At 39.0% G+C, this 13,554-nt stretch overlaps 1 protein-coding gene across 2 annotated transcripts in view; it reads left to right on the top strand.

Moving 5' to 3' along the window:
- Positions 1-13,554, top strand: part of msi1b (musashi RNA binding protein 1b) — a 43,132-nt gene that overhangs the window by 23,242 nt on the left and 6,336 nt on the right. For both annotated transcript variants that reach the window (XM_041786572.1, XM_041786573.1), the window contains exons 7-10: positions 9,049-9,097; positions 9,556-9,638; positions 9,728-9,845; positions 12,675-12,755. In XM_041786572.1, coding sequence (XP_041642506.1) covers positions 9,049-9,097; positions 9,556-9,638; positions 9,728-9,845; positions 12,675-12,755 — 331 coding nt within the window. The remainder of the gene's footprint in view (positions 1-9,048; positions 9,098-9,555; positions 9,639-9,727; positions 9,846-12,674; positions 12,756-13,554) is intronic.

Here is a 13,554-nt window from a genome sequence, read left to right as displayed (position 1 = left end):
AGGGATGGACGGTGAAATGTGGGCTCCAGCCATCCATGGAAGTTCCTGATTAGACTGCCTCACTGGACCTTTTGTGTCCCGTCCTGGTGAGGACAAAGGAGTGCGGAGAGGGATGGGCAGGGGATAACAGGGAAGATGAGAGGTGGAGAAAAACGGGGATAAGAGGGAATATTGTCCAACAGTACGGCATTCAAACGCCCCCGTGTTTGAAATATCGAGCAATGATGTGAAATTAAGTCAGTTTGTGGTTTTTAAACAGAAACTGAGGGGCGTTGTTGGGAGGTCTTGGTTGCCCTGTTTTGGGGAAATTTGTCTTGAATTTGTCAGAAGTTTAGATTTTTATCTTTTTTTTAATTTAAATCAATTTCACCTGGAAAACCTTACTGAGGTTTAAAGTCTCATTCACAAGTGTCCTGGGCAAGACAGGCAGCAGCAAAAGACAAAAACATAAAAACAGAGCAGAGAAGTCATCTGTCAGAACATCTGCAACCTGAAGCATCAACCTCCAGTACCTGAAGTCTACTTTAAAAGATTCAAAGAGACCAGCTCCACAAGACAAATCCAAGCATACCTGAAACTGCTTTTCAAGATAGAAACCAATAGCAAAAGTAAGTACAGAGTGAAGACTGTAGCTTCCAGCACTTCTCACACAAATAGAATCACACAAGTGTGATGAAAGCAGCTTTACTAAAGCCTTGATAATAAGGATATGTCAATGATTTAGCTTATGAGGGCCAACCAACTCAGATCATACAGGATTCAAAGATGGGTTAGGGTCTTTAGTCTGGTAATGATCCTCAGTGCCTTATGACTTACAGCAGTGGTTCTCAACTGGAGGGTCAGGACCCAAAAGTGGGTCAGGAAGATGTCGTAAAAAATGTGCCAAGAGAGAAGAATGTGGATAAAATCAGGCTGTTTGTATTTGTCCCAAACCGTCAGGGGTCGATGAATGTAGTCACACGGCAAATGCATCAGAACCATTAAAAAAAGTGAACAAATGTGACAAGTATTTACCCGTGTATTATTTCTACTATCTATAGTGTTTGCTAACTTCTATTAAACAACCAACGAAGAAGAGGAAGAAGCTGACAAAACAAAACACTCAAAGACTATGCCCTCAGTCACTCCCTGTTCTCTACATAGTGAAAAGGCCATTTTGTAGTGGTGTCCATATTCTGAGTGATTGTTGTTATACACTATGTGGTGCACTTGTTCCATCCCAGAATGCACTGTGAAAAGTAGTGAACAACCGATGGTCACTCGCCCTGCAAATTTACCATCATGCATCGCAGTTGTTGCTCTCAGACCCATGGGAGGAGCACAGGAACACAGATCAGTACCTGTTTTTTTGGGGGGGATTTTTTGTTTGTTTAGTTTTAACCAAAGTATTTAATCTGTAAGAAAGTGTGAAGGATTCAGAACAAAGTTACTTTTTTTCCCTATGATGATTACGAGACACAAGACCATCATCTATATGCAACATAAGTGATAATACACAAAAAATTCAAGAACATTTTGCCACAAAAGTCACAGAGCTTTTTATTTTTTGTGTGAATTACATTAAGTACCAGTTTTCAGTGAAATTCTACCGTTAATTTCGTGCCTAAACCGTTGTCATGGATACATCGGAGCCCTTGGTGCTAAACGTTTAAATTGTGAGACAGGTGGCCGGAGTAGTGTCCTAAATCAGTTTAGTGTTTTGCAAATAAGTCAACTGTATAGTCCACCATTACTGCCCACTATACCTTGGATAGGGATTAGGGAATGAGTGTGTGGTTTCAGACGCAGCCAAAGAGGAAGTTAACTCCTGCTGCAAGAGAAGCAGAGACCCGCTGGCTTCATCTCCCTCTCCTCGTCTCTGTGCTGTTTTCAAAAAGCCATTACTGATGCTAACATGTTTTAAAGACTATGCACAGACCTGTAGAAGTAGAGAACAGCGACTACAAGCGTGTATTCAAACACTCTGCTTGGATTCTGTTGCAGTGTCCCATCCTGTGTTTACATACGTAAGTTAGCAGTCCTTCACTGATGTACATGAGTCAGGATTTTGCACAAGTACCCACTTCACCACAGCACACATCACAGATTATAAATATTACACGTTGTGCCAAAATGCACTATTTTAATTTGAATTTTATGTTGTGTTTCATTTTATTTTTTTTAAATCAGGAGATTTAAGGCTGTTAATTTCTGCTTTGCTTCTTGTTTTGGATATTTTTTGTTTTTGTCTTGTTCTGGGTCATGTTTAAAACATTACAGACTAAACCAGCTGTCACTGATAGTTCTGAATACCTCTAGATGGAACAAAGTAAACTGCACTGATGTTAGTTTAAAGAAAAATAATGAGGGAAATCTAGAATAATAAATCTAGAACTTTATGTTCCTTTTTATTGATGAACCAAACCTGTGCCGAACAGTGACCCCAAACTGGAGGGATGAACTGAACCATGACCTCTGGAACGTTACAACCCCAGGATAAAAAAAAAAGTCCATGATATACAAAAGCCCTAAGTGGACATAGAGTACATCCATACATTTTTCCAGTGAAAAAGAGTAAATTTTGGTCTATTTCTCAAGGTTTGAAGTTATTAATGTCTTTTTCCCAGTAGAACAAAACTGATTATCCCATGATAATGTGGAAATTCCCCAAGAAATTGTACAATTTCCATGCTGTCTCTGTAAAATAAAAAGGAAGCAAGATATTATGAGTATGACATCAATATCAGCAGATATGAATATTTCTGCTGATAGTTAAAACCAATATTTTGCAGATAAAAATCTGCCTTTATTAGCTGTAAGCTTAGGTCCTCATTCCTTACACTTTAAAGTGCATTTTAAGGACTGAAGTTTTAGGAACTACATTTAAATATCTTATCAGTATCAGCTAAAATAGATTTGTGAACATCGGCGTATCTATCCGTGTATCCCTAAAAATAAAATGTATGCATGTGTGTCCTTCTGCAAAAATGTGCTTTTTAAACATGCTTGTCTTATCCTTTCTCTTTGTTCATTCATGTTTTACATTTAGGGTCCAAATGGCAACATTTTTTATTAAATTTATTTCACTGGTTGAACATTTAAAATAATGTGGGTTACTTTATTCCCTTGAGGAGGCAGTGCTGGGTCCCGATGACCAGTTGAGTAAAGATTTATGACGTTGAGAGGATGCATGCATGTATAAGACGTCACCATAATCACCCAGAGGCATAAAGTGGCAGCAACAAGTCTTTTCTTTGCAGCTGAAGAAAATCAAGACTTATTTCTGTGATAAAAACTCAGCTGCAGCTTTACTGTCTCTACATGTTGCTCAGTATGAAGCCTAGATTCTTGTTTTTCTCACTTGCTTGGTGTTTTGCAACATCAGCTTTTTGTCAAATTGCTGCCTTCCTTTCAATTCTTGCTCTTGTACAATAATTTTTAAGGTTTTCTACTAGCTGGCCTCTTGGAGAAAAGTTAAATTGCAAAAGAACTAGACCAGAGTGTTGCACCACGGATTGAGATTTGAACGTGTCAGCCGTCGAGTAAATGTCAGGCTGGCAGGAAGCGCCGGCTCGAGACGCATCAGAGTAACAGGTCCCCTTTCACACTGACACTCCTCCTTCACCTTTGGCCTTTCTGTAGGCAAACTGCCCTTGGGGGTCCACTCACACGCTCACACAGACACTATGTGCTAGCACTGAGCGTCTGTGAGTACGTGAGTATGACAAATTGTGCAGTGGACCTTATCCAGTAAACTTATTATAGACTAAGAGCACAGATTCATTTACCAAATGTTTATTTCAACTGGACCAGAGTGTAAACATGTAGAGAGAGCCAGGGAGAGACGACAACTTTGACATGAGGAGCTCTTTCTGTGCGTGTGTATAGAATAGACACCTGTGTCTTTGCTCTATAAAGGGAGGCCGGGCCGGAGGGAGAGGTCAAAGGGAGAAGAGGAGGAGGAATTATGGCTGACTGTGCCAACAAACAAAGCCTCCAGGCCTCTTTGTTCTCCCTCTCCTTTTGTCTCCTCTTTCTCCTCCCTCTACACTTTGACCCAATCTTTTTTTTCTTCCTCTCTCTTCCAGGACTCTCTGTGCTCTCTTTCACTGTATCTCCACCTGTCGCTATTCCTCTCACTATCAGCTCTCCCCTCTCATCGAGTCTCCACCTGCCCACAGGATTCACCTTTCTGCCTGTGGCCGACTAAACAGTTTCTCTCTTTGCCTCTCTGCCCCCCTCTTTTGTCTCACTGGCACTCTCTCACTATTCATAAAAGCATATTTGATGTCGGCCAGAGTTCTTTTTTATGGACTTTTGTACTGATGCCATGGGAATGTCAAACTTATGGGGTCATTATTGTTGCAAAACTCAAGAGTGCATTTTAATGTTTTTAGGGCACGACTTAGTGATTTTGGGCTCACATTTTTCTTCAATCTGCCTCCTTGTGCTTCATTTTTCTCTGCTTGCTCTCATATGTTTAGTTGCATTAAAAAAAAAAACTTTCTCTGTATGCAAAAACATATAGAGCTCAGCAGTGCACACCCACCGTTTCTGCAGTAAAATTTGCCATTCAAATCCTGTGTAGACATTTCATAAAATCTTTATTACTACACTTTCAATGCATGAACCAAGCAACCTGAATTCTCACGACTACGAAGCATTTAGTTTGGCAGAAAATAGCATTCAGAAACTGGGAAAAAGGCAAAGATACAAGACTGTGTACTTCTGATGAGCAATTAATTGGGTTTTAATTATGATTTTAGCTTCCCATGTTCATAAAAACAACATAATCAAGGCTAAATGATAACTTTCATATTGTAAGGTTAACAGAACATGCACACTTTTCTTTTAAAACACAGCTAATGACGGCGTGAGCATAGCTCAAACTGAAACGGCTGAATGATCATTCATATGCAATCAGGAACAGAGAGGCGAAGAGTGCTTCATATCCTGCATGCATTCTAGCCTTTAAAAGGTCTTTGGTAAACTTTAAGGTACGGTACACTTCCAGGATAAACTTTAAAGTAAAGCCAAGTTCAGATTTGCAACAAGACGTTGCTGGTGACAGTCACAGCAGTCTGAACTGAGCCGATGGAGCTGGAATCAAGCCGTCTGATGCAGTCGCCTGCATTTCAGCTAGTCAAGTCACAGGCAGCTGGGTTTAGAGCCTTGCAAGTGCATTAATATGAAAAAAGGGATATTTTCATGTCCTTTCAGAAGCTGTAAATGCCAATTTTATGAGACAGTCATGCCATTAAATTTGGAAATGATACATCTGTTTTTTCCATCGGTCATCGTAACAATCATTTATCATCACTGTCATAGTATGGCAACGAAATTTCACGACTCATATAAACACAACAATGCTTTGCTTGGTCAGTTTTATTATAACAAAGATGTCCACTGAGAATAATTGTTTTTCCACAGAGAGATTTAGCTCCTACGGCCTTTATTTGTCATGTATTAGCCTATAAAGCAGTAGTTCTCTACAACTCTCAAGACCTACCAGTATCTTTGATGACAAATTGCGACCCAAATTTCCAAACAATTTTGAACAATGCACTTTTAAATAAATAAGAGGGTTGTACTCAAGATCTTGGATGGACCAAAATTTATGACAGGAACAAGAGACAGGACAAAACTCACATTTTACACCCCCCTTTCCCCATGATATGTGTAAATTTTAGTCTATTTTCCCAAGTTCTTGAAAAAGTATTTCATTAAGATGGTAAAAGCAACTCTATATAAAATGTTGAAATTTCAATAAAACATTTAAATTTACCCATTATCACAATAAAAACAGAGTAAAATAAACAGTGCAGTTACATGTTCTTTTTCTTTTTGTAAGATTTATTTTTTTGTGCCTTTTTTAAACAGAGGAGGACAGTGGATAGACTCAGAAACAAGGACAAGAGTGGGGGAGAGACATGCAGTAAAGGGCCTCAGGCCAGATTCGAACCTAGACCTACCGCGTACACGGGGCACGCCTAAAACCACTAGGCCACCTGCGTCCCACGGTTACATCTTCTTTGTAGAGTTTTGCCACCATTTTTTTCCCAGACACACATTCACGACCCACTAAAAACTGTTTCTCAACCGCTTTTGGGCCCCGACCCACCATTTAAGAAACGCTGCTATAAAGCGATGTGTTCTGCTCATGAGAGCAGCTGTAGAACTGAGCGCCTTGTCATAGACATTTCTATTTTACCATTTACCATTTTTCTTCCTCTTGGTAATGATTAGGGCTACATCTATCTCTATAAAGTATAAATACAGCTGAAGGAGGAGGCAGGAGTGTTAATGGACTGATATTTAGATGTGAAAACTAAAAAAAAGTTATAGTCATTTCCATGTTCCTTAACTGTGATTGTTCAATACAAATACTGTTACACCTCTAAAAAGCACAATGTGATTTTTCAATTGTAAGACTCCTGCGATTTCAAACAGTGCTTTTATTTGGAAGATTCTTGCAAAGTTTTGTGAACACTTCTGCAGGTCTCTATCAAACCGTCTTTACAAAAAATAGTCATAAATCACAAAGGCCGTTAATACACACTATATTTTATTAATATAAATCAGGTTATGGATTAAATTTATTAGTTTAAGATTTCTCTCTGCCCCTCTCTCTGGCTGGGTTTCTGCACCTGCATGTTCCTTAAGCTCACTTTTTTAATGTAGACTGTTTTTCTTAGATCAGGACAATAACTAAGATCCTTGCTGTGAAGTATGACACATAGCCTGTAAAATGAGGAGTAATTCATATATGTGGTTGACAGGCATTCATTTGTAATTTAGTTGATTACACATCTGTTCAATCTTTCCTGTAAAGAATCGTTCCTGATGGAATTTATAAAACCATGAAATTGTAACACTTTATGCTACAAAGATGCATTCTAGTTTTGGGATTCTTATTTTTGCCATAATTAGCAGCTTTACTGTGTACATTCTTCAAGGAACTACATATCCCACAATCCACTGCGATCCATGTTATTCATTGTTAATGAAAGCTTTTTAGACTTTCAAACCACAAATGTGCTTTCTTCCTATACTTAATGTAACATTTTTTAAAATGTTTTTGAAATTTCGCCTTTATTTCGCTTCATACTAAGGGGGCATTTATTGTCACCATCAACAGTCGACAGTCTTCGTTCGCAGGCGCCATGGGCATTTCCATGGAGACCCCTCCAATCAGAGACACCACTGTGACAATGTAGGATTGTGGGTATTGCAGAATTTTTGGCTGACATCATCATGAAAAGAAGTTGATATTCTTTGATAAACTTTGGTCTTCTACAGCAGTAGTTCTCAATGTGGGGATCAGGACCCCATTGAGAGTCGCAAGACACTAAGAGGGGGTCTATAGATACCTTGACAGAACTAATAGTGTTTTCTATTTCCCAAATTTGCCACTTTACACCAATTTTGTCAACTTTTGACTGTTTTTTTCACTTTTCAGCATCAATTTTGCCAATTTTTACATTTTTGCCACTTAAAACCAAATATTGTCCATTTTAAACCCTTTCCACCACTTTTTTTGTGTCTGTTTTTGCCACTTCTAAACGAATTATTGCCACTTTCTGCCTATTATTTTCTCTGTTGACCAATTTTTGCCACTATTTACCACTTTTATGCCTATTTTTGCCCAATTTAACCACATTTCACTATTCATTGTACTGTTTTTTGCCAGTTTAACCCATTTCTGCACACTTTTGCCCACTTTCTGCCTCAGTTAACCCATTTTTGCCAGTTTAAAACATTTTTTCTCCCATTTCACCAAATTTTCCACCCATTTTCCTCACTTTCAAACTATTTCACCACTGTTGTATCCCCTTCTACCACTTTGTATGCCTTTTTTTGCCACTTTAACCCATTTTTGCCATTTTTTTCTTATTTTGTGCCACGTTGTCTAATCTTTTACCATATTTTCCACCAATTTTTGCATTTTTTTTTACCCGTTTTAGAAATTTTTAACCCATGTTAATTCGGTTTTTCAGAAAAGGGATTTTCCAATTTTTAAGAAGGCTTTTTAAACAAAAAAATAAAAAATGTATTTATTTGATAAGAGTTGTTATTCAGCTGAAGTATAAAGTATGGATATCACAGCTTAACTTTATGATGGACCATAATTTTGCTGACCTCCATATACCCCCAGTTTAGCTGGGCCCCAGACAGCTCTCCCCTTTACCCCCCTTATGAGCAGCCTTTTCTGCACGTGACTGTTCTTGATTGTGCATGACTGTGTTCAATCCCCTTCAGGTACAGTGGGGAACCCCATTATTTGGCACCTTTATTTTGGGGGTTACGGGCTGTAAAGGTGGAGAACCTCTGTTCTACAGGAGCTTTTTCAAACTCAGATAGCTCCTAGGAAATCACTTGGGTACTTATGCTAATTTGGCTAATAATCAAATCCTAAACCACATTGTTGATTTCTATTCAGAGAAAGTTTAATACGTGCCAAGAAACCTAAATGAGAGGAGAAGGGTTTGAGCATGGAATCTGAGCAATTTGAGATTTGAGAGCAAGCAGACATGAAAAGAAAATGTAAGCACAAGGAAGCAGTTTTGAGCACAAAGGCAGGAAAGTCTGAAGAAAAATCAGAGCCCCAAATCAGTAAGTCATTCTCTCAAAACTTTAAAATGTGCTCTTGAGTTTTGCGACAATAATGACTCCATACAGACTTTAAAAGGGGAAAGAGGCGACGGATTATGTGCTGTCTGAGAGGAGGATTGTGACCGGGGCAGTTTAGCAGCAAACGCAGACTCTGACTTTTCGTGCCACCCATTATGTCTGATAGTTTCGTGCACCAGCCGGGCTTTCCGTACAGTATTTCCTCACATTTTTGCTGCCTCTGCCCCCTCGGCCTCCTCTTTGTAACCTGTCGCTCGTCTCCCCTCCCTCTTCCCCCTCCTCTCTGTCCATCTGTTGCTGAGCCTCCCTGCAGAACTTGAGAAGGGCTGAGGTCAGGCAATATGCCGCGTGGCGAGAGAGAGAGAGAGAGAGGGTGAGAAAGAGATAGAAGAGAGAGAGAAGTGAGCTGAAAAAACTGTGTTGTTTGTGTCCCTGCAGGTCGACGATGCCATGCTCATGTTCGACAAGACCACCAACAGACACAGAGGTGAGACACTGACCCCTCTCTCTGCCCGTTTATTTCCTACGTCCCTCTGTCGATTTACTCCTCTTCCTCCGGTCGTTCTATCGATCCTGCTCCACCGACCCCCCTACTGGCCCTCCTTCCTGTGGGCTGATCTGGAGGAGACGAACAGGGCTAGTCTAATTAGCCAGTCCGTTAATCTGGATCAGGATAAAGCCTCCTTAAGCACCTCCTCCCCACCCTGGGACTGATCGATTATGACAGCCTACCAGCTTTGCCTGGGCCTTCTGGGCTGGAAGGGAGGGAGGGAAGAAAGGATGAGTGCAGCGTTGAACGGGGGGGGGCAAGGGGGGCAAATGTGTTAAGGAGCTATTACAGCGCTGATTACTGGAGACTATTAGCCATACTGCAGCACAGAGAGGCCTACTGTCTACATGAACCACACTGTGAGAAACCTCCTCTCATAAACGTTTCCTCACCAGGCTTCGGTTTTGTGACGTTTGAGAACGAGGATGTGGTGGAGAAAGTCTGCGAGATTCACTTCCATGAAATCAACAACAAAATGGTGAAGACCTTAACTCCTTCATAACTTTATAATACCCCTGTTTTCTTTAAAAAAATACAAGTGCTGATGTGATTTATTTCTGTAAACAGGTGGAGTGTAAAAAAGCTCAGCCCAAGGAGGTGATGTCCCCCACAGGCTCAGCCAGGGGGCGCTCTCGTGTGATGCCCTATGGAATGGACGCCTTCATGCTGGGCATTGGTATGCTAGGTAAGGTTTTATTAATCAATACAGGAAGGATGTGGCTGCAAGAGTTAAACTATTCGTGCTCTGAGGCCTCAGCTGCCTCAAATATCAGCTGTAGCAGCAGGTGGCTGTTCACCATGAGTCTGGTTCTGCTCAAGGTTTCTGCCTGTTCAAAGGAAGTTGTTCCTTACTGCTGGAGCAATGCTTGGTCTGTGTAAGTGTTTACACAAAGATTACAATCTAGGACTGCGGAATTTTCAGTAAGGACAAACCAATACAGGTATAGTAATGGTACCAACACATCCAGCACCTACCAAACTGAATCATAACTCAGATTTATGTACCTTATTTAGGCACTAATAACTTAATGTCTGATCCAAAGAACTGTCTCAGTCTTCTCTTCCTTTAGCGTTCAGATCTGTACATGTCATACACAATCTTTTTGCTTTTGATGCAAATAAAACGAATGCCATCCCTCATACTTGTGAGGATATTTAAGGCAGACAGCAACATCATACTACTCTACTACACTTTGACACAGCATTTCTGTTGTTCAGCTTTTGGGTCAAAGCCTGGCACACAGTCTCTAAAGTCAGATAGTATAGATCAGAGGTGTCAGACTCCACCACAGCAAAGGCCGAAATCTGGATTTAGGTCTAACATGAGGGCCCAACAGGGTCAACATTTAACCATAAACTGTAAACCTTATTTTCATAGGTAATTATTTAAGGGGGAGAAAAGCAGATGATAAATGATTTTGAGATTTATGAGAAAAAGTCAAAATGATAAGTTCAAAGGCTCAAAATCTGAGATAAAAAGGTCAGAACACAAAATCAAAAGTCAAAACAATGTTTCAAAAGGCAAACATACAAGATAGAAAGTAAAAATCATGAGTTTGAAGGTCAAAATATGAGATAAGATACAAAATTATGAGTTTCAAAGTTTGAAATATAGCTTAGAATTTAAGATTATGAATCTAAAAGGTCAAACTATGAGATGAAATTCTAAATTGTGAGTTTAAAAAGTCAAAATATTGGATTTAAAGTCAAGATGGGAGTTTAAAAGAGCAAAATATGAGATTAAATTTGAAACCATGATCTTGAAATTTTGAATTGGAATCCAAAAGTTCACAGAATGAGATAAAAAGTCAAAATCCTAAGTTTAAGTCAGAATTTTGAGATGCAAATTGAACATATTAAATGAAAACAAATTAATTCCTTACTTTCTATCTCATTTTATAAACTTTTTTTTTTCACATTTTTATGACTTAACAAAGGATATTTCAGATCTTCAAAGTTAAATTCTCATTTCTATACTGGAGGAAATCTGCAGATTTTAGATCTTATGCCATACTTTTTTTCTTATGTTAGACGATATATATGGGTGCATACATTTGTATTCATATCTACATATGTATTAAACATACACACTAACATAAAATAATACATTTTTATATCTCTGTGGTTGACATTCTCTGATTTGTTAAATTTGCAACCTTGTAAGCAGTCATCATACCATTATAACAAAGCTCTGCCAAACAATTCTGATTTTTGACAAGGAAGAAGTATGCAAAATTAAGGAAAGTTGGATCTATTGTACAATATTTAAAAAAAAAGTGGCATTTTAATGTTTGCATGATGTGCAGAGCATAATATCTCTACTGTAAAAATGTATTAAACCAGTATATTGACACATTTCAGTTAGGAGAAATATTTCATCTTCTGTAATTTGATAATTGCATTAGGACACATTGAGATTTAGTCAAAATTGTAAATAATTGCCCAGCCTTAGTATCTTCTCAGTACTTAAGTAAACTCTAAATTAAATAATAGTAGATTTATTGACCAGCACTTAAACTTTTACTTAAGTTAATATTCATTAAAGTAACTGAACTTTTACAATAGTCCTGTAATCTTTCAACCTCTGGTTGAAGTTATGTTATATCCTCCAAGCATGAGGCCCTCATGGAGGACTCAAAAGTCGAGTCCCTGGGCTCCAGTCTCTGCTAGCTCATGCATTAAATCACTGTTCTTAATCTTAGGTTTGTGTACAAACATCTGATGTTTAAAGCCCTGATTTGGCCACAGCAAAGGGCAGCTTGTATTTTTGCCACGTGCCTCAATTGTTTGACAGCTGACACGTTTAATAAAGCTGCTAATGTAAAAATAGAAGAAACTTCCCCACATTTCCCATAATACAGCACCTCAAGTCCCTTAAGTGTTTCACAGCAGTGTCACCTGTTGCTGGGTAGAACTTCTCATGAATTGAACCTCTGGTGTAAAATTAGTGTAAAATCCCTTTATTGATTCTGATCCTCTCATTCCCCTTAAATCCAATCTGTACAGTAGGGCCAGCACATTAACAGATTTCAATTGTTCTCGTGGACCTGATTGAGCCTCTGAGGCTCCTCTTACCACGCTGATGCTGCCACCTGCTGTTCAAAGTAAGAACAACACCTCAGTGTTGCAGGGCTGTGTATAATCACAAATGCCAGCATACTTTAATCAAAGATGATTATTGGATGAGTAGTAGTTACTCCACAATGCTCGTAACAGCCGGCATGATTGTCATCCACCAGCACGATGCTGTGCTGTCGGTTCCCCAGGTGTCAGCTTGTAAACAAAGGTAATCTGTGTGTAATGTACCCGGCTGAGAGAGAAACAGGAAACAAAGGCAGTAAGCTGCTCAGTCTCGTCCCGGTGAAGAAATCAGACCACAGGTGTAGAATATCACCCACCTGTATGTCAGACTGAACCAGGCTTCACTGCTAGGTGGCAGCACAACCATGCTTCTCCTTTAGTCGCCTCACTGATTCTTCATCTATTAACTCTTCACCGTCATGTCTTTCCACAGGTTATCCAGGCTTCCAGACTGCCACATACACCAGCCGGAGCTACGCTGGCATCACACCTGGATACACCTACCAGTTCCCTGGTAATCACAGCACATTTACTCCTTCTGACATGCTGTCTGTCTCATCTGGGTGAAATTTAAGTGTTTAGTTAATGTCTTCATCACCGTGGAGGCCCTTAAAACTCTAAAAATGGACTTTTGGAATTTAAGGTCATAAAAAAGTCTCATTTTTACCTGGGAGAGGTCTTACATTTTAGAAAGAACATTACCATATATATATGTCTGTATAGATTTTTAATTATTATTTCTTACATTTTGCATCAGAATTTAAGATTCAAAAAGGAAATAGCATTCTTTGTTGTTATTGATGAGTAATTTTGTTTTTCTAACTGAATTTCCTTCAAAACTTTTTTCATAAATATTCTTTAGAATGCAAGGAATAAAGAGTTGGATGCTAAAAATGTCTCTGGACCCTCAGACCACCCTCTGATTTTATATCACTCATTGTGACTGTATTAGAGTTGTACCATTGTGAAACACCTTTTGTGTCTAACACACTTTTATTTTGACAGGTCCTCCTTTTCAGTAGTTGAACTGTTTAAAATCAGCTCTGCATGCTGGCTAAAAATCTGCTATAAATATCACAAATGGTAAATTGATCCAATAGAGGCATTAAATGTGGCAGAAATCACCAAATGTGGGGATTTATGACCAGAAAACTTCTTTTTCCTATCCCATTTGACTTTCATAAACACTGCAGGAAATCAGAAAATCCCGCCCTGGTCCAGTGTACCAAGACATCCTACATGCCTTTAAGTTTTACAAAAAGTGGTATTATTTTTCTCAGTTCAAGTCTTAAAGTCTTAGATTAGATTTTTAA

Source organism: Cheilinus undulatus, linkage group 5 (assembly GCF_018320785.1).
Source record: "Cheilinus undulatus linkage group 5, ASM1832078v1, whole genome shotgun sequence".
NCBI classification, from domain to species: Eukaryota; Metazoa; Chordata; class Actinopteri; order Labriformes; family Labridae; genus Cheilinus; species Cheilinus undulatus.
Note: the sequence above shows the minus strand (reverse complement) of the source record. Positions and strands in the feature narration are given on the sequence as shown.